Source organism: Manis pentadactyla, chromosome 1 (genome assembly GCF_030020395.1).
Source record: "Manis pentadactyla isolate mManPen7 chromosome 1, mManPen7.hap1, whole genome shotgun sequence".
NCBI lineage: Eukaryota > Metazoa > Chordata > Mammalia > Pholidota > Manidae > Manis > Manis pentadactyla.
Genome location: NC_080019.1, coordinates 179,863,966 through 179,885,182, shown reverse-complemented (window position 1 = coordinate 179,885,182; position 21,217 = coordinate 179,863,966). Strand labels below are relative to the sequence as shown.

At 47.7% G+C, this 21,217-nt stretch overlaps 1 protein-coding gene across 4 annotated transcripts in view; it reads left to right on the top strand.

Moving 5' to 3' along the window:
* The first annotated feature begins 8,608 nt into the window (after positions 1 to 8,608).
* The window catches only part of ITGB5 (integrin subunit beta 5), a 140,660-nt gene continuing 128,051 nt past the window's right edge, over positions 8,609 to 21,217 (top strand). For 2 of the 4 annotated variants that reach the window (XM_036905410.2, XM_036905402.2), the window contains exons 1-2: positions 8,609 to 8,917; positions 17,672 to 17,757. In XM_036905410.2, coding sequence (XP_036761305.2) covers positions 8,848 to 8,917; positions 17,672 to 17,757 — 156 coding nt within the window. In that variant the 5' untranslated portion in view covers positions 8,609 to 8,847. Of the gene's footprint in view, positions 8,918 to 12,032; positions 12,052 to 17,671; positions 17,758 to 21,217 lie in introns of those variants that run through there. The other 2 variants (XM_036905392.2, XM_057503438.1) reach the window with 2 other exon arrangements.

Sequence of the window (21,217 nt, the reverse complement as noted above, 5' to 3'; positions counted from 1 at the left end):
AAGGGCAGTCCTTGGTTGGCCCAAGCCAATCAGTGGAATCCCATTTCCCCTTGCCACAGTGATTGACTTAGTAAGGACATGGGTAAGTGGATGTAATTAGGATAAAGCCCGAACTTTGAAAGGAGGCTTGAAGGAAGAGAAACTCTTTGTGCTGGGGAGTGGGCTTGAGGATAAGAAGCCTGGAACTGCTTCAGTTTTGCTGAGCTGACATATAAAGGGGAGCAGAGCCAAGAACACCATGGGATGGAGCTGGAGCTCTGATCAGACCATACCTGAAGCCTCTGGACTTCACTGTTAGCTCAGTTTGAGTCATTGTTTCTGGTTTTGCAGCTGAAAGTATCCTCACTGATCCCACTTATTTTTATCCTTGCATTCTCAAGGTGAAGGGGTGAATGAAATAAAAGAAACACACTGTTAAGAGGCATTAATGCCAACATAAAGACATTAGCTATCAGTCAAATTGGTTAACAACAGCAGAATTAATGTAGACATGTCTTGCCAATGGGTTTCAGCCCCGGGCAAGTTTGCTATGGATTCAGTGTGACCAAAGAAATTGACAGTAAAACATTCTTTGGGGTGAAAGGGTTATACCCAACTTTATTCTCACAGTGGCAGGTCAGTCACTAGAATCCCATTCACTGAGAGCGAGTCTGAATACAGCAAGCCAGTCTCTGCTTCTGGGCCCCTCTGTCCGCACAGCGGTCCTCTGGGCCTCTCTGCACAGTCATCCCACACAGCCGCCCTCTGGGCCTCTGTCCTCAGCGCTGCCACCACTCCAGCCTCTGCTCTGCTCTCCTGCAGCCTTGCAGCCCTGCCACCCTGTCGTGCCCTGAGCACTGGGCGGAGCTCTTTATATAGAGTCAACAGCCATGTATTGCCCACAGGTGTGCAGTGAGCTAGTCAGCCAGGGCCAGGTGAGAATCCTGGCCACAGGAACTCTCATTTTATCCACAAGACAAAACTTGATATTGGCTGACCACTGTGACTAGTTTTCACAGACTTTATTTCTAACCTGCATGTTACTTCCTTTACTTTCAGGTGATTCTGGAATCAGCACTAGATGTGAGCAATTTGAATCTCTTTTCTGAAGAGCCCCACCTCACTCATGCCCCTCTGCACCAGAGCATACCAGTTTCCATCACTTCTCAAAGGTCCTTACAAGGACCTTGAGGGAAAAATAGAAGTCCCTATGGCCAGGATCCTCACCTGACCCTAAACTACTTGATGATGTAATTGGCCTACTGCTAGGCTAATGCTTCCACACCCTTAGGTTGACTGAGTCACTACATAAAGAGATCCTCCCAGTGCTCTGCGCAGAGGTAGAGATGAAGGTCCTTTACAGACCTGCAGACTGCAGACGTGATTGTAGTGCCTGATCCACTCACTGAAGAGCAAGCTGGGTATAAACCTTTTTATCCCGAGAACATTCCATCGTCATTTCTCGGTCTCACTGAATCCATAGCAAACCTGCCTAGGGCTGAAATCTTCAGGCAAGACAGACCTCAAGGCGAAACAAACTCTGGGTTTTACAGACCAGAGTATCATGCATTCTTCAGAGACTTTCATTTCTATTGTTTGAATTTTTAAAAGTGCTCTAAATATGTATATGTATAATGTTTATGAAAATAGCTTTTGCATTCAATGTTGCTTTTGATTTTTATATAATGTGGCCTGTAATTCATTTGTTCCTATTCACCAGGATATTTCTGACTGTCTTGCAACCTTGGAGGACTGTCAGAATGAACTTTCTGAGGTTCAGATTGATCGGGACACTCCTTTGCTGAAGGCTTTCAGGGGCTCTCCACTGAGAGAATAAAGCTCGGAGAATCAAGCCAGACTCCTGTGGCTTATCGCTGTCAGCTGGCTGCTGCTGCCAACTGCTCCAGCTTTGCCTCGGGCCCAGCCCTTGCCTGACCCCCACGGTGCACTAAGGCTCTGGCCACACCTGGGCTCCCTCCCATGCCACCTCTTCATGCCTCTGCCCATTCGCCCATGCTACTCCCTGAACTTGGAATGCTGCTTTCTTTTGACTGCCTAATAATCACCTCCATCACCAAGACCTTCTCTGGTCTGCTTTTCCTCGCCCTCCCCTTTTCCCCACAGTGTGCTCCTGGAGGAATGATGCCACCTTCCTGTCCCAGCTGGGTCCTGGAACCAGTTCCCCCAAGTAAGAGGTTATGCTGGGTGAGTCTGTTTCCTTCTTCCCAGCACAATGCCTGGCACTGAATATTAAATAACTGTGAAACAGGAGCATGCAACAGGAGTCTCCCAGCTCAGTCTTGAAGAGTATGTTCATTACTTTGACTGTGGTGATGGTTTCCTGGGTTTATCAACATTTGTCAAATTGCCTACTTTATGTATATACAGTTTATTGTACATCAGTTATACCTCAATAAGCTGTTGGGTTTTTTTAAGTGGGGGGTGGACCCTCATGCAGGGACCTCTCCGACCTTGAGGGAGGCATCCTCTGATCATAGCCCTCAGACAGGACAGGAGTATGTATGTGTCATTCTGCTGGTACCCCCACTAGACTGAAGGTCTTCTGAGGTCAGCATTGGGTGAAAGCATCTGGGGATGGGCTGCCCTGACAACAGCAGGTCTCAGGTGTGCACCGATGCCTGGGGCCCAGCCCAGAGCACTTCGCTAGTCCAGGGGAGGTCTAAGCATCAGCATGGGGATTGCTTACATGCAGCAGGTGATTCGAATGCACAGCAGAGTTTGAGAATCACTGCTTTAGAGTAGTTCCTCACCATCAAGCCCCAGATCACATCATTTCTCATCTCTTCCCTCTGAAAATCTAGAAACTGGAATCCACATGCACAGGAAGCATGAGTGGACTCTGAGACTCCTTTGAAGAAGGAGGCATCAGCACCAAAATAGCTTGACCCACAAATCTTTTGGGCAGTTTTGCCCCAGAAGCACCTCAACCCGGCCCAGACTCTGGGCAAATTCCATGGCCAGTAGGTGGCGCTGTCTCCTGTGGCTTGCAGAAAACCCAACTTCCGGTGGGGCAGCTCTCTCAAAAGGCTTGTTTGAAATTGTTAACGTTTAATACACCAATTCTAAATAATTTCCCCATGAATTTTTCTTGGTCTCTTCAATCCTTGCTCTTGCTGCAAGGAAACATTGGCTCACTCTTGTAGTATCTGTATCATTTTTACTGGATCATTTTGATCATACATTGTTTCCTTTATTGGTAGTGCTAATATCATATTAATGGTGCCTAAAATTTGGTACGATTATTCAGATAATCAGTGTTTTATTTTGCAATGATTTTCTGAGATAAACAAGGATATAAACCTATTTTCATTGAAAAATTCTTCAGTTAAGAGAAAAACCAAAATGCCACCTCTGGGAAGTTTCTGTCTTTCATTAACTTTTATGAGGTGAGCAAGGTCTGGCTGGGCTTTTTAGAGGATGAGGTTGGGGAGAACCTGAGGCACAGTATGAGGGTCCCCACAACCTCCAGGCTGTCCAATGTGGTTCTTTTATTCAAAGACAGAATCTTGGGACAAACCATCAAAGGCTTGCTTCATAATTCCTGCAGGCCTGGTTTTCTGAGCCCATGATCATGACATATGGTCCAATAAAAGAATTTTCTCTTGCTTCCAGATGAGAAAACCAGTGTGAAAAACAACAATACTAATAGTTAATACATGATAGAGAACTTAATATATGCCTGGCACAATTCTTAGTGCTTTACATATATTAACTCCTTTAATTCACATGATAATTACGAAGCAGGTACTATTATTATCCTTGGTCAATAATTGGGGAAATAGAGGCAAGAAATTTGCCCAACATCACATAGGTAGTAAATGGCACAGCTGGAATTGAACCAGTCCTCCAACAGCTGCTCAACACCCCACAACCCCACCCCAACCAGGTCCCCCAGAAAGGGGCAGGGGTCAGAAGACTGTCCTCCTTTCGAACAGCTGCTAAACTCCCAGCTAAGCACTGTGTGAAGGACCACTGACAGGGCTGAGACAAGACAGAAGAGAGGCAAGAAGGAAATGGGGTGGCAGGTAAGGGAATGGAGTGCAGGTGAAAAGGAGAATAAAAAGGAATGGCACTCATGTGGCCAAGGCAGAATGCTGGCTCAGCTTCCAAGAACATTTCCATGGTGCAGGCTTCTCCCTTCCGGTCTTCAGATAGCTCTATCCTCGCTGTGTCTGTGGCGCTCACTGTCCCTGTCCCCCCACTGCGGCGTTTCTCCCCAGGCCCACACACGGGCCACACCTGTTCTATGCCCCTTCCCCATCCCATACGTACTTGTTTTTCCTGGCACATTACTCTAGAAGTCTCTAGACGTGATTAATTTAAAAGGGGTATATATATATATATATATATATATGTGTGTGTGTGTGTGTGTGTGTGTGTGTGTATTCACTCACTGAACTTTTTACTGAAGTAACTGGAAAAGAATCTGTGCCCTTTAGGTGGTGTGAGGTAACTTCAGGAAGAGAAACCAATCATGACAGCTTTGCTAGGGTGGAAAAGGGGCATTTAGAGAAAGACTCCAGGAATCTCCTCTGGGCCTGTGCCCTACAGACAATTCTAAAGAAAAGTTTTCTGAAAGGAAAACAAACATGCCAAAATTAATTGAAAAATACCAGAACTTTTACAGTAATTTTATTAATGCATATTGTTTTGAAATATTTCAGTTTATGAAAGCTGAAAAACATACATTCCCTCTAGAATATGTAATCTTAAAAATACTTTCAAAACTTACCTTTGAAAAATTGCTCTTGGAAAGATCTAATAATTAACAAGCATTTTCAGAATTGATAATCACATGAACAGAGAGGTTAAAAACACACAACTTATTTTTCAAGGGTGTGCGAGCTATTCCATAAATTAAGTTTAAAATACTTGTATGTGCTTGACAACTTCAGAGAAATATGACATTTCTATGACTTACAGCTACATTTGTACATTAAAAGCAACACCAATGAAAAGAAACAATTTTCTCTATTGCTGAAAATTTCTGTCAGGACATGTTTTGTATTCCTTCTCCCAGTGTGAAATTCTACCTACCTGAGGCTTGGCACAAACACCACGTGTGTGCTTAATCCCAAAATAAACAAAAACTACTGAGGGCTCTCCTATCTGCTGTAACATCATAGGCTATTTTCACCCAAGTGGAACTTGGGGTGCTCACTGCAGCTTGCCTGTGTTCTCTCATTATCTGGTGGTTGTCTTAGGTCCATCCTTGGCCAGCCTGTATTGGCTGTAAACTCTGAGAGCCGGTGTGGGGATTATTTTTTCCTAACCAGGAACTCTAGCACATAGGGGAGAAAAACCTATAAGGAACACTTTCGTATAGAAAGTAGTATAATTTGGCATTTTAAAAAGTAAACAGCTCAAATGAACATGAAAGAAACTGTTACATATGTTTCATAGCCCTATCAATGGCCACCAAAGAATTTTGTCATATCCTGTCACCAGGGTCATTCATTTCTTGCACGGTGGTCCCAGGCATGATTATTAAAAGCGGAGTACATCAAGCACTTACCTAAACTAAGGCGAAACTGGAAGGGTGTTGTCTTTTTCCCCCTAGGCTGTTTTTTCCCCTGCGAACTAGGTTGCAACTCTGTATCAGTAAACTGTTTTTGACCTGGATTATCAATGGGATGGCACAATGGGAGTGAGTTAGCATGGACTTCTGAATTGTGAAATAGAAAAGTCTGAGCTAATCTGATTTTTAAGTGTTTTTTTTTTAAAGTATGGTAAAATAGACATAAAATCTACCATTTTAACCATTTTTAAGTGTGCAGTTCAGTGGCATTAAACGCAATCACAATGTTGTACAACCATCGCCACCATCTATTTCCGTAACTTCTCCATTATCCTAAACTGAAACTCTATACCCATTAATAATAACTGCCCCCCCTCCCCCCTCCCCCTTCCCCCCTCCCCCCAGCCTCTGGTAACTTCTCTATTTCTGACTATGAATTTTCCTATTCTAGATCCCTCATATAAGTAGATTCATACAATATTTGTCCTTTTGTGTCTTATTTCACTTAGCATAATGTTTTCAAGGCTCATCCATTGTTGTAGCATATGTCAGAATTTAATTCCCTTTAAGGCTGAGTAGTAGTCCGTTGTGTGCAGACACTATGTTTTATCCATTCATCTGTTGACGGACACTTGAGTTGTTCCCACCTCTTGGCTATTGTGAGTAATGCTGCTATGAACAAAGTGTACAATTCTCTGCTTGAGCTCCTGATTTCAATTCTTTGGGGTATATTCCCAGAAATGGAGTTGCTGGATCATACAGTAATTCTATGTTTAACTTTTTGAGAAAATAATCTTACTTTGAAAATACCAAGAAACATCAAGTTTCTCTGGGTAATCCATGCTCAAACCTGAAGAGTCACCAATCCCAACAGCCGCCTCCTTTGGGCCCAGGAGCTCATCAGAAATGGGATACTCCTGAGGCAGCCACAAAGGAAACTGTTCCAGTGACTGTGGGAAGTACTGCCTGTGCCCCTTCCGGAGGGGGAGCCATCAGTGTACCCTGACTTAGTGGGTCAGAGGAAGTCAAAGCATTTGAAGGGCAGTTCTACCCTCCAGCTTAATAAAAATGACAGGACAAAAGCCCCACACCAGAAACCAAAAGCTTCAGGAATTACAAAAGGCATCTCCCAAACAGTTCTAAGGTACTGGAGCATGGAAGGGTGTTTTCACCACATGGGATCAGGGGCTCATGGCAGGTCTGAGCAGGTTGGGAACCACCAGCAGGGAAAGAGCGGGGCAGAACTTGTTGCAGCACTTCCCAGGTGCAACTCAGATAAATAGGGGTCTGTACAGTGTCTGAGCAGCGAAGCACTGTGAAGGGGTGGGGTTGCTGATGCACAGGAGATCAGGAAACACAGAGCCTATGCTTAGCAGATGCTTGATACAAGCAAGTTATTATTGTGCTTATCAATGCAATAATTACCCAGGTTCCAAGATTTAACTTTCCTCCCATTCTTCACAGCCCTGCAGGACAAATCTTTCACAAGCACCGCCTGCTTCTAGTTCAAACTCTTCCACAGGCCTCTTATTATTTATGATCACTGCCTCTCAAGGCTGGATAAGAATGCCCCAGGGCCACTCTCTGAGAGGCAGAAAGACCCGAGATAAACCTGGGGCAGCTTCTATAGCACCAATTTGACAGGAAAATGTTTGGCTTTTACATTAGAACACACATAGGGATGTTACAGAGTTTGCATGCCATTTAAAGATGAAATACTGGTTTCCAGTGAAATTTGGAGCTTTGCCTGTAGGCTCAGTATACAATGATGTTTACTTTCTTGGGCATTGGGGCACCACCTTGGTAGAGTGAGTGTGTATATGTGTTGGGGGGTGGTGGGTGGTGGTGGCACAAATGAAAAACTCCACAAACTCCCTAATCTGGGTAATTAGAATGATCTCGGGCCTGGCCCCTGGGAGTTGAGTGCCCAGCTAGTTACTGGCCTTGCAAAGGTCAGATCTCTTTGCTCTTTATTCCTTACTGCTTCCGTTTTCAGTCAAGGCATTCTAAACTTTTGGACAAGGCATTCCAGATCTGTCACTTCTGGCAAGTTAACTTGTCTGTGCCTCAGTTTCTCATCTGGGTAGGAGTAGAGTTGTTGGGAGGATGGTATCAGTTAACACGGAAAAGTATTTAGTATGTTGTCTGGCTCGGAGCGCGCGCTCTGCTTGGCGTGAGGCATCCTAGTGCTATTTCCTTCTGCAAGAAGATTGCCTCTTCTCTTGCCTGTAAAAGGCATCCAGACTTAACCCATTCATCGTGGTCCAGCCCAAGCCCACCTGTTCCTTCGCACGCGCTGTCAGGGGAAGCGTCCCACCCCCACGCCTTGCAGGCAATTTCAGAATCAGCTCAGATGTTAATGATAACGTGAAAGCCCGAGCATCTGTTTGGAAGTTTATCAGTTTGGCTTTACACAAACCGCCAGTGTATCGAGATACGGAAAGCAAAGAACAGAGGCATATTGGGCAGCCTTGAATCCTCGAAAGCGACAAAACATTGATGAGGGAAAAGGGGGCTTTACGTGTGCCTCCACGCCCTGAGAGATCAAGCCCGTTGTTCAGCGTTCGCCGGCGCGCAAGCCTCTGTCCCTTTTCCCCCGAGCGCGGGGCTGGCGGGCGCGGCTTCGGGAGGAAGGCACGGCCCTGGGACGATCCCACCGTGCCTGCGCTCCCTCCTTGAGTCTAGGAACCCAAGGTCATCTTGGGTCGCCCGGCGGAGCGCGCCCACCCCCTGCCCGTGGCACCCAGCTGCTAAGAAATCGAAGCGAGACCCTCCAGCTATTTCGACGGACGACCCCCCCTTCCCGCCGCCAGGTGCGCCCGAAGAGACTTCCACCTGGGCGCCCTCCGCCTCCGCGTCCGGGCCGGTCCCCGCGCGGGGCGGAGCTGGCCCGGCCTGGAGCTCGCCCCGCCCCGCCGTAAACTGACCGCGCGGCCGCCGGGCGGGGGCCTGGGAGCAGGGGGGAGGGGAGAAGACAGAGGGAGGAGGAAAGTGCGCCCGGCGGCCCGGAGGGAGGAAGCGAAGGGGCGGGGGCGGAGGGCAGCGTGTGCTGGCGCGCGGGGCGCGTCCGGGAGCCGAAGTCGCGGCCGCCGCGCGGAGCACGCCTCTCCTCTGGCCGGAGCGGCGACACCCCAGGCGGCCCGGGACTCGGTTGTGGGAGGGATGGTGGCGGCGGGGCGCGGGCCAGCGCAGCCGCCCCCGCCTCCCGCCCAGCCGCCGGCGCTGTGAGTCCCGGCTGCGCGCCGGGCATGCGGCTGCGGCCCCTGGCCCCGGCCGCACGTCCCCGCGGACTTAGTCGCCCGCGCCGCCGCTGAGGCCGGCACCCCACCATGCCGCGGGCCCCGGCGCCCCTGTACGCCTGCCTCCTCGGGCTCTGCGCGCTCGTGCCCAGGATCCCAGGTAAGGCGCGCCGCACCCGGCGCTGGAAGGAACTTTGTGGGGCGCCGAGCCGCCCGCAGGCGGGCTGGGAGGGCCGGCGGGAGGCGCTCTCCGAGGGTGGCTGGGGGAAGCCCGTGGGGGTCCCGAGCTGATAGCCCGCTGGCAGCCCCGCCGGGCCGTCGTCAGCGCCCGGCCCCCTCCCGGGCCGAGGAGGAGCCTGCCCCGCCTGTGTAAACAGCCTTGCCCGTCTGCTGACCGAGCCCGCGTGCGCCCGCGCCCGCTGCGCGCGGAGGGCCGGGGCCGGAGCTCTGCACTCCTGGCACAAAGCGGCCCCTGTGGCCGGCCGGGGGCGGGACGGCTGCTGGGACGAGCCTTTGATGCCTCGGGTGCCCTGGGCCTGGAGAGGCGAAGGGCAGCTGGAGGCGTGCGACCCGTAGTCTTTGCTGGAGCCCGAGTGTGGGGCCACGGCTACAACGCCAGGCTCGTCTCCTAGAGCTGCGGGTGCTCACGGCCCCGTAGCGAATTCTAGTTTTGATGCGCCCAAGCCAAGCGCCTTCCTTTAAAGATGTAATCCCCCGTCTTCCCCAGCCACTGCAAACCCGGGGTGGGGATCCCGCGTCCCAAACCAAACAGCAACACCTAGGACTTACCGATCTCAGACAAGGCAGATTCCTTCTGCCAGGCTTCGTCCCGCGAATTACAAACATTTGGGTGCGGTACACTCCCCCAACTCCGGAGGATTCTGGGGCGGAAGGCAGGGGTGCGCGGCTGCGTTCGCGAGACACTGCCGGGGCTGGCGGCTGTGCGAGGAGCCCTGCGTTAAGTTTTCGGAGTTGGGAGAGGGCTGGACGCGGCGGTTAAGAGGCCTCAGAGGAAGGATGCTCTGTTTGACGCTCGGGCTGCCAGACATATGGGCTATCCCGGCCCCTTCAAAAGGAGCAGGAAACTCCAAGCTTTCCCCTTTTCCGTAGGAAATAATTGTGTGCTGGAGTGATCCATTCACCTTCAAATCAAGATACTTGATGGCTCCTGTGAACCGAATGCGGGGCTGCCTAGGAGGGTGGCCTGTTCCCCTGGGGTGTGAAGGCCACAGAGGTTTGTGTCTGTGAGCAGAGGAGGGGGCCGGACAAACAAAAAGTTCCTGTAGGCCCTAATTAAAACCTAATACTGTAGCAAGGTTTCTTTTATGAGAAAATAATCACTCCAGAGCTTGGAGTAAATCAGTGGTTTCCAAATACCCATCTGGCAACCCGGTGCCCATCTTGGATGTTTTCATGGGTCCTCAGGGAAGTGCAAGGAGCAAGACGAGGAAGCCTGTGTCACACACACGAGCCTGTGGTTGTGGAGGGGTCCAGCTTCACAAGGGCTGTCCTTCAGTTTGAAATGGTCTGTTTTAGTTTTGGGAAAACTTAGTTTCTTTTAACAATTTATAGTGACAATGAGACAGGGAAGTGATGGGGGCAGCCTCTGTCCAGTTGTGGGATGCAGGCCCGTGGAAACTGACAAAACCTTGCTGAGGCTTCAGGAATGTGAAGGAAAATAGGAAGCTTGTGGTTGAAACATTGTATTGGGAAATTCCACCCAAAACCCAGTGATATGGAGCAGTTTGCTGACCATGGTCACCTAGACATACGAGTTTAAAATAAAAGTGACCTTTGATGTAATTAGTGAAAACAGCTGGCATTCTGGAATATACCTACAGACAACAGATAGCTTCTCTCCCTTGCCACAAGCATAAAACCCCTCGATCTGATCTGTGAGCGGCAACCTTGTCTTCCTGGTGTGTGCTTTCCTTTCTCTGAATAAAAACCTTTTCTCCTGCTTGCCTACCTTGAGCGTTTGCGAAGTTCATTCTTCAACTCCGCGAACAAGAACCCCAGCATCAATAATAGACGGTAGTTTTCATTTTTTGGCAAAATAAAGAATCTAACACTCCTGGATACGTGTCCTCTTTTTCTGTTTGTTTCTGTTGTTCTTAATATTCTGTGAAATCCATATTTTGGGAACTGCTTAAGATGACTTCTAAATTCCCTCAACAGCTTGACGTTCTGTGATTCTAATAAAAACTCAAATGTTTCCAATTGCAAAGAATTCTTCTAATGTATTATTTCCCATTTGCATTGTGATTTATATTTTTCAAAGTTCATATACATCCTCATGATCTCCATGAGCTCCATTTTCTGGCTGGGCCAGGAGGGTGAAGCAACTGCCTATTCTCTGTTTCCACTGACCTCAGGGGTCTTCAGTCCAGAGCCCTTGTCCCACATGATGCAGCTTATGGAGGCAAAAAAGCATTGAGCCGTGGCAGTCTATTTCCCTTCAGGGTTCCCTTCCCTTCCATTCCGCTGCTGTCTGTCAGAGCGCTGCGGGTCAGCAGAGTGGTGGTAGAGCTAGCTCATGGCTGCCCCAGCTATGGCCATCTCCTTCTCGGTGCCCTCTGTTGCTGAGCTAAGTTCAAACATCATGTGAAGCAGTTTCTCTTTTCTGTTCTTGAAGCACCAATGGGTACTTTTTCCAGAGCTTGTTCCTGTCTTGCTACTAGGAACATGATTTGAAAGAAAAACCTTCATTACCCAGTGAAAGAAAGAGGTGACCTGCAGGGCCATGCGTGCCTGGGTGCCCTAGACCAATGACCAAGTTGCCCCTCTGTTGCTTTTACTACACTTTCATCCCTGTGCTTAATCCAGAAGGACCAGGCTTTTAACTTAAGGGGGCTCATTTCAAACGAATCCCTGGCAGGCTGATCCCCTCACCCCCCACACCCTCCCACTTTCCCCTGCCAGGGTTATCTCCTGCTCTTCATGATCCATGGTCAGGAGCTTCCGGACAGGACCTTAGGACATGGTCTTCCCATAAAACGGGGCAGGGTTCTCTGGGGTGAGGCCTTTGCTCTCCCAGAGGGAGGGAGGAGTGTGATACTGATCCTGCTGTGGGACTAGAGTTATGTTTACTATCATAGTTTATTTTTTGTTAAAAACCCAACAAAACCCCAAATGTTTGAGTGAATGCCCTGCAAATTAGAATGCCCTAAATCCAAAGAGAGCCCTTTGTTCTACTCAGTGGACTCCTGTTGGCAGCCCTCTCCCCTTCCACCGCATGTTCCGTGATCGCTGACGGGCTGTTGGAATTCGGCCTTGAGTCTGCAGCTCTTCCAGGTAACCAGGCATGGGTGTAGAAGTAACAGGACAGTGAAATGCCAGCAGTGGGCTCGGTTTGTAAACTGCTGTTTACCCTGGGTATTTACATTTTAGCTCCATCATCCTGGAATTAGGGGGTCTTTTATAAAGGGGAATGAAGCAGAAGAGGGCAGGGTCTAATTAGCTCTAATTAGTATTCCTCTCCTGCTCGTTCTCCATGCCTATTTAGCTACTGAGGCAACAGAGAATTAAAATAAGTAGTTGGCAAAAAGCCCTTTGTGCCTGCCTACGCTGGTAACAGTACTGACACAATAGCGTCCTCTTCCGTGGCAGTGTGCTGCTAGGTTAATGGGGGGGGATCTCTTTCTCTTCCCAGGCATTTTCCGTAGCCTGGGCTGAGGGCTTCAGAAAGTGGACAGCTATAGTCTGTCTTTCTTTCCAGTTGGGATGAAATTAATGGCCTTTGTAAATGTAAAGGACCACTTTATTTATAGGTACCCAATTGTTTGTGAGGCTGCTTCTTGCTTCTTTTGAATGCAGGGTTTGATTCCTGGGTCACAGGGTGAAAAGCCGCATCGTCCAAGACAGGCCTTGATGTGTCCCCTGTGACGGTGCCTGGAGTGGGGCTGTCGCATGGCCTGCCCTCTCCTTTCTGGGCTAATTCCCTAACTCCGTCTAGAGTTTTCAGGGGGGACTGCTTTTCTCTTGTAGAGCTGGGACCCTCTTCTGCACTTGTTCCCTGTGGTTATTTTCCACTCTTGGGTGATCTTGTTTAAACCAAACCAGATGATGTCACTCCACGTAAAACCTCCCCGTGGCTCCCAGAAGTCCTGACAGTGCCCTAGCAGGCTCTCCATGAACTCTCCCTCCCGGCATCCCAGGCTGACTCTGGTTTTCTCCCCACTGCCCACTCGTGCCCTCCACCCCCACTTCAGAGGCCCTTGCTGCTCTGCCAGCACCCTGTCCCTGTTCCTGTGCCTGGAGTGCTCTCCTCCTGGAAACCCGCCTGTCTGGTTTCCTCCACCCTGTGGCCTTTTCTCAGTTGTCTCCTGCTCAGCCACGTTCTCCCAGCCACTCCCAGCTAAGCCTCCTGCCCCACATTCTTGCTCCCCCCCTTTCCTTCCCTTCCCTTTTCTCCTTAGCAATCATCACCATCCAGTGTGCTTATCCTGTTTATGCTCCATCCTCCCCCACCTGGCCTCTCCCCTGAACTGGATGTAAGCTCCATGAGGGCCAGAAGTTCTGTCTGTTTTCTTCCTCACTGTTTCCTCTGTGCCTAGAACAGTGCCTGACTCATTTATTGGATGAAGGGATGAGCATGAACCTTGGTTGTGTGTGTGGTGTTGGGCTGCGTGGGGTGTTGTTCCATCCTCACCTCTTAGCTGCCTTCTCCAACTGGTTTTAAGGTTAGGAAGTGTGAATTTATCTTTTTGGGAAGAATCTTTTTGGGGGAGAGAGAGGGAAAGACAACACATTTGTGTGTCAGGATTTTTTGAGCTGGAATCGATGATAGAGGCCATTTAGTCTACCCCTTGAACTCTGCATGAGAGTGGAGACTGATGGAGTAAATGATTCCCAAGGTCATGTGATAGAAAAAAATACGTGGACCCTTCACGCCAGGATATCCTTTCCTCATCCCATAGTCAGCCGGATGCCCCCTCCTGTGAAGCCTTCTCTGCATCTGTTGGGTGGAGCAGAGTTGGTCTCTCCTTCCCTCTCCTTGCGCGTTCTGTTAGAGAGACGGGGACTGCAGGGGGTCTGCCTCAACTGGTGAGGTGATTAGCCCAGGTCTCATTTACCGTTAGGTCCCTGATACAACCGCGGTGGTGGGCACTCAGGTGATGCCCTCCTCCAACCCCACTGCTGCTGTGGTTTCAGTGGCCTTTAAGAAGAGCCTCAACTTTCTGAAAATGTAGAACAGTTTTACAGAAAAACTGAGAAGATAGCACAGAGAGTTCCCATTTGCCCCATACCTTGTTTGGGTAACATCCTAACACTACTGTGGTACATTTGTGACAACTAATGAACCACATTCATATACTACTGTTAACCAAAGTCTCTGCTTTTTCGGATTTCTTTAGTTTTTAGCTAATGTCCTTTCTCTGTTCCAGGATCCCATCCAGGATACTACATCACACTGAGTTGTCCTGTCCCCCTTAGGTTCTTCTTGGCTGTTTAGTTTCTCAGCCTCTCCTTGCTTTTGATGACTTTGACAGTAGTGAGGAGACATTTTGTAGACTGGCCCTCTACAGGGATTTATCTGGTGTTTTTCCTCATGGTTAGATTGGAGGTAGTGGGTTTTGGAGGAAGACCATAGATGTAGTCAATTGCCTTTTAAAAAACTAATTTTTAAATAGGTAGTAATACTCACATAACTTTTGAGAAGTGTATCTTAAATGCACAGTAAGAAATTTGTCTTCTAGTTGCCCATCAGCCCAGGGTGTTGCCCTGGCCCCTTCCCTATGCAGATTATCCCTCTTAAGTTTCTTATGCACCCAGAGTGTTTTCTCTATATATGTTACAGATGGCCCTCCCCCAAGTTTATTGAAAGACAGCCCTAAATACTGTTCTATGCCTTGCCTTTTACTTTTAATTTAGCAGTCTCTCAGGGTAAGCTTCATATCAGTATATAGGAAGCATGCACTTTTTAAAAAATCCATCACATGAATTGATGCTTTAGAAATACAAGTCCTGTCTGCTAAGCTGATATTACTGGGTGTTCTACACATGTCTGATGTTAAGAAAGGCAGTCTAAGATGGGAACTGTCTAAGATATATTAGGGCATATTTACATTTCATGGTAACATTTTTAGACCAATGACTAGTTGCTAGATTCTGGACTGGAAATATTTTGTCTGTCGTGTAACAAGTGTGGGGTATGTGGTTCAGTGGAGAGCCATTCCAGTGTTTTGCCACTTTTTATTTTATTAGAATAATGAAATGTTTTTATTTTTGCTGTCTTGAAAACAATGCTAAAATGCAATTCAGGATGCAATTTGTAGTTCTCTGTCCCAGCTTCTCACTTATGTCATGAAGGTGATAGCACAGACATGAACTTTTCTGAACATCATGATCTGTTATCGCCATGTGCTTTCTAGGGCAGGTACAGCCCCTGTGCTCATTCTGCCTTTCCCACTATCCCAACTGAAGTATCGTGTGCCCTGTGCCCCTGCCAGGGGTGCCACTCCAGCATGGTACTTACTTCTGTTATTCCACTGAGTTGGAAATTCCAGCTGTTAACTGTGCGCTTCAGTAGATGTTGTCTGACCTTGGACATGTCGTGTGGGCAGAAGGGAGAGGCCGAGTGGAGGGAGACCAGCAGGAGGCTACTGCAGGCATCCAGGCTGAGTAGGAAGGGCCTGGAGTGGGCAGGCAGGAAGGGTGCATTAGGAGAAATATTTCGTACATCTTGAAGGTATGATCGGCCGGACGTGGTGGCTGCCTGGATGTGATTGATGAAAGGGAGGGGTGAGTCAATGAGTTTCGGAAGGAAAGCGTATTTTTAGATTATGGTTTGCAGTAAACCCTTGGCTTCAGAGACGTTAAAGAGCTGCAGGCAGTTGAAGTTGAATGGAGGATAGTCACTATGCAAACAGCAACGAAGAAATTTGTGGCCATCATCTGGGCCACTAGCGCCTGTTTCCATGACCTAGACACAACACGCTGACATTTGTGAACTCCAGCTGTTTATATTTTATTCATTGCTTCCTTCCTTTCAAAATGCAATTGGTACTGAGTGACTAATCCACCCAAATCCAAACTCTCTGAAATATTAATAGGCTGGGAGAGGAGAGATGCCAGATGGGTTAACCGGCGCTGTGACACGGCCTAGGCTTCTGGATCCTGGAGTGCCTGTCTGCTACCTGGCACCTGATGAACTGTGAGCTCCTGGGGAACCAGGCCTGGGGTCGTTCATTTCTGTATCCCTGGCATCCCATAGTCCACATGGCATGGCATTAGGACATGTTTAGTGCCAGGTTTTTTAAATTTGAATTTGTCCCAGTAGCAACTAATTTTAGAGGAGTCTTTCTAAGTGTAGTACAACTACTTCTGCATGTGAATATGTATTCATAATAGAAACAATTAGGAAGGTATGACAAATATTTTACAGTTTTGTTTTCATACCATGTGTCGGGCACGTCCTTTCCGCCTCTGCAGTATTATGTCCAAGGTTGTTTAGATTGGCAGTTGGCCAGATCCCAGCTGATCTAGGTCAGAACAGAGGGGCCCTGTTGCCCTCAGCCCGAGACCCCAACCCAAGTCCTGAGAGCTCAGTGATGAGGCCTGGTAACTAGAAAATGGCTTTTGTGACTTTATGTGGATCAGAGCAGAGATGTAAATAAGACACATTACCGCAAACCCCCGATCTGAGTGAGGGCCTGTTGTAGATCTCCAGAGGCCCCTGAGCTCGCTGGTCATGCGGCCCTGTGCCTGGGACCGTGGGGGGACTTCCAGGCAGGTACCCCCCCCATGGGCATTTGCTGCCAACTCCCCTTCTGACCTCTTTCTTGTACACCAGGCTCCTTGTTTCGAGTCACTTAACTCACATTTTCTTATGTTTTCATCTATAAAATGAAGCGACTTGACTAGTTTATGTTAAAACATGTCTAATTCCAAGGTTCTACAATTCCATGATTTTCTGGAAGTGATTTTTATGTAGCAAAGTAGATGATATGCTCTGAGGGACCAAATAGAGTCATTCTCATGCAGAGAAAAACCAACAAGTTCTGCTCTTGGTCTAAAGAAAACCATCCTTATGTTTCAGAGAGGAAGGAAAAGAAAGGATGCTAAGTTTCACCCAAGATACCTGTGCTGCTGGCCGGGTTGAGGGCTGGATGGGCAGGATGGGTGGTGGGCGTGGGGTAGGGAGGTGGAGACAGTGATTTTCACCTTACAGCCACAGTTGAGTCTGCCCTCAGCGGACTCCTCCCAGATTAGTGGGAGGGGCGTGGACTGGCCTGGTTTTGAAATAAGTAACTTTATAACAGTAAAGAAGTTTATTTCTGATCTTAGTTTTGGACTTTATTTCAAGGATGGGTTTGAATTTGATCAGATGCCTTCTCATTACCTACCAAGGTGGTGATTTAGTTTTTCTTATTTGACCTACAAGTAGATCTATTGAATTTATGGATTTCCTTGATCTTAGCCCAGCCTTGTGTTGCTGGGGTACATTCTTCTTCAAGGGCCTTGTTGCCTTCTTTCGGTACACTGTGGGTTTGGTGTGATAGCACTCGATTTAGGATTTTCTCTCCTTGTGCCCGAAGGAGACTAATCTGTTCTTTATTCTTTCCTCCTTGGACTATTTTTTTGTCATTCTGGCTGGACTAAGTATAAAGGCGCCTTGTTCTCCCTCCGTGAGGGAGGCCCTGCTGTTATGGGGGAAGGGAGTGGAAATGCAAGCAGGCCTGCAGAAGAAAAGGGAGTTGCTGGCACAGGCGGGCGAGCTTGGTGGGTGCTTAAAAAACCGTCAGTGTTTAGCCTCAGCCAGGGAGTCTTAACCTGCCGTTAGTGCTGGGCCTGCACCGGTCAGCCCCCTGAGGCTCCTGAACTCCTCCTCCACCCCAGGCCTCATTCAAAGACCTCATCAGTAAGGTTTATGGCCAGGAACTGATTGATGCATCTTTACCTTTGTTTGAAGGTCTCAACATCTGCACTAGTGGAAGTGCCACCTCCTGTGAAGAATGCCTGCTAATCCATCCCAAATGTGCCTGGTGCGCCAAAGAGGTATGAGGGTGGGAGAGGGGAGGGAGGGCGGGAAGAGCACAGGGCGAGCCAGGACTGGACAGGCTGGGCTGGGCTGCACCCCACACTCAGGCTGACTGCGCAGATTCTGCAAGCCTCCTCTTCCTCTTTTTTTCCTAGGCAGTGACAAAGGGAAAGGTGTATTTTTATTGCGTGATAAGTTGGGTCTCTAAATAATGTTGAATGTTTTCATCCTGTTTTAGGGAATTAAGGCTTTCCTTCCCTTTTGTGGGGGAACTGGTTAGGACCCTGGTATAGTTTTCTGCTATTTGATGAATGCTGGGAACTTGTGGGTTAAATTTGTTGCATAGTGATTCAGAGTATGCCCAGGTACGTGGGGTGTTGGCCGGTCATCTCAGTGCAGCTTATTTAAGGATGACTATTGTGAGTGGGTCTTTGTGGAATGATTTGACTTAAAAATAATGGCTGCTGTGTCTTCAAGCCTTACAGGAAGGGATGTAAGTTTGGTGTGATGTTAGGCATATTGTTGTAAAGCGGTACAAACGTCAGAGCTCGGTTTAATCAGGAAACGATCAATTTCTAAACTGTTTTTAAGGAAGATTGTGGGTCACGTTTCTGAGGTGTCGCTAGAACCATGGTGCCCGCAATGTTTTAGCCCGAGGAGCCACCTGGAGATCCCGAGAGAGCCCTGCCTGATGACCGCCCTCACGGGCTCCCCCGGGCTCCCCTTCTGGGGGCCTTCCCCGCTTCCCCCTCCTTCCCCTGGCTCACATCTTGTCTTCCAGTTTTCAAGAATCAGTTTGAGACCCATCTACTCTATGAAGACTTCCACGAAGACTCTCCCCCAGACACATCCGTCCGTCCATCCATCCATCCTCCGTCCTTCCATGTATTTGACAGGAGAATGTAAACTGCTTCTACCAGAACCCGAGGGCAGGGGTTTTATCTGTTTTCTTCATTGCTGTGTCCCCAGGACCCAGAATGGTACCTGGCACACAAGTTGCTCCATCAGTGTGGGCTGAAAGGTGTCACTGGCCACCATTGATGGTGTGTGCACGTGCAGGCCATCACCGCCATTGCCCCCTGGCCTCCTTTGGCAGTGCCTATCACCTCCCATTGTGTCAGTTTGTTTTCACGCCTTTAGCCAACTAAATCCTCATCTCCTTGAGAGCCTAACGCTGTCTCATTCATTTTGACACCCCCAAATCCAGCCAAGAATGCATCAAGAATTTGGATTTGATAAAACAGGCTGGCCTAAAAGACATGGAGCTAGAAAACCACAGGTTGAATCTGTATTTTGCCATGATTTACTCTTAGTTTCTTGATATGTAAAATGAAGATGAGGATTCGCACCCTCCAGCACTACTGGGAGTGTACAGTGAGACCCGTGCATGAGAGGCCTTGTGGGTGGGCCCGCTGGGTAACCGAGCCTCCTGCGTGGCTGGCGGAGCTTACCTAGCGAGCCACTGCTGTCCCCACTGGGTGTTTTCTAGTGAAAGGTAGACAGTGGGATCTGGAAGCCAGAGTCAGTTGTACAGGATTCTTCCTTTCTCGCACTAGTTCTTCCACAGGTCTGACATCTTGATTTTTTTTTTTTTGCAGATAATTATTTTTTATTGAAGGGTAGTTGACACACAGTATTACATTACATTAGTTTCAGGTGTACAACACAGTGATTCAACATTTATATACATGACAATTCTAGGTTCCAGCTATCACCCTACCAAGCTGTTACAATATCTTGACTATATTCCTTATGCTATTCATTACATCCCGGTTACTTATTTATTTTACCATTGGAAGTGTGTACTTTTTTTTTTTTTTTTTTTGTGAGGGCATCTCTCATATTTATTGATCAAATGGTTGTTAACAACAATAAAATTCTGTATAGGGGAGTCAATGCTCAGTGCACAATCATTAATCCACCCCAAGCCTAATTTTCGTCAGTCTCCAATCTTCTGAGGCATAACAAACAAGTTCTTACATGGAGAACAAATTCTTACATAATGAGTAAGTTACATAGTGAACAGTACAAGGGCAGTCATCACAGAAACTTTCGGTTTTGCTCATGCATTATGAACTATAAACAGTCAGTTCAAATATGAATACTCATTTGGTTTTTATACTTGATTTATATGTGGATACCACATTTCTCTCTTTATTATTATGATTTTTAATAAAATGCTGAAGTGGTAGGTAGATACAAGATAAAGGTAGAAAACATAGTTTAGTGTTGTAAGAGAGCAAATGTAGATGATCAGGTGTGTGCCTGTAGACTATGTGTTAATCCAAGCTAGACGAGGGCAATAAAACATCCACGTATGCGGAAGATTTCTCTCAGAACGGGGGGGGCGGGGGAGGTTCTAAGCCTCACATCTGCTGCTCCCCATTTTCTCACCAGATGGCCCCCTGCGACTGTGCCTGTCTTAGGTTGTTCCTCCCTTGAGGAATCTTACCCGTCTCTGGCTAACCAGTCATCTTCCGGGGCCATACAGGGAAATGTAGAGTTGGTAAGTGAGAGAGAAGCCTTATTGTTTGAAAAGGTTAGCTTTTTACATCTTTGCATATTTATGCCCTGTGGCTTCTATGCCCAGCATTTGTCTTGAGGTGTCTTTACCACTTGGAAGAATTATGATACTCGGTAAATTTGATATGAGGCACGAATTCTATTTAAGGGTTGTAATTAGGAAGGAAGAAGAAAAGCTATAGAAGTAGCAGGCGGCAGAAAACATGGGAAGATTGATTATTTCTTTGATATATCTTCTTGTAGAGTACTTCAGCATGTATAGGTTTTAAGCTACTACTTAAATTGCACACACACATTAACATAATAGGAGTATAGTTACATAACCAAAGCATACCTGTAATTACCAGCCATCTCCAGTGAAACCAAGAAAACCAGTTAGGCACCTTAGGCATTTGTGAAAACTTATCTGTGATATGGTGGATATTGTCCAACTGAACTTGAACAGTCTGAGAGAAATCAGACAAATTAAAACAACCCATTCCTGGGGAATGTTCACATCCCTTATGTTCTTTTAACAGTAAATAGTCTGTAGTTCTAAGACTTTGGAGCGCTACAATTTGCACTTCTCCTAATTCTTGATTCAGTTCCAACAGTATAGATCCAGTCAAATTTGTTGTTTTACTGTATGCACAGGCCAGCTTAGATATCTACTTCTTCATTCCCATGGCGAGTCCAGGAACTGGTGGGATGGGTGCATCTACAGCTGTAGCAGTGCGTGGATCTTTGTTGGGGTTTTTTGATGATCATCTTCTGGCATGAGTCTTCCAGAGAGTGCAGATGTTGGAAGTTCTTTTTCATATCGTATCTTAGTTCCTTTTCGGGGTAGCCCAATTAGGCTTTGATCCTCTGTATGAACACAAACAGACCCTTTGCCTACACTTTTATATGCCCTTTATACCCTTGTGTACAACTCATTGGAGGTTACCACACAGGAACTGCCCCCCCTTTTTTTCT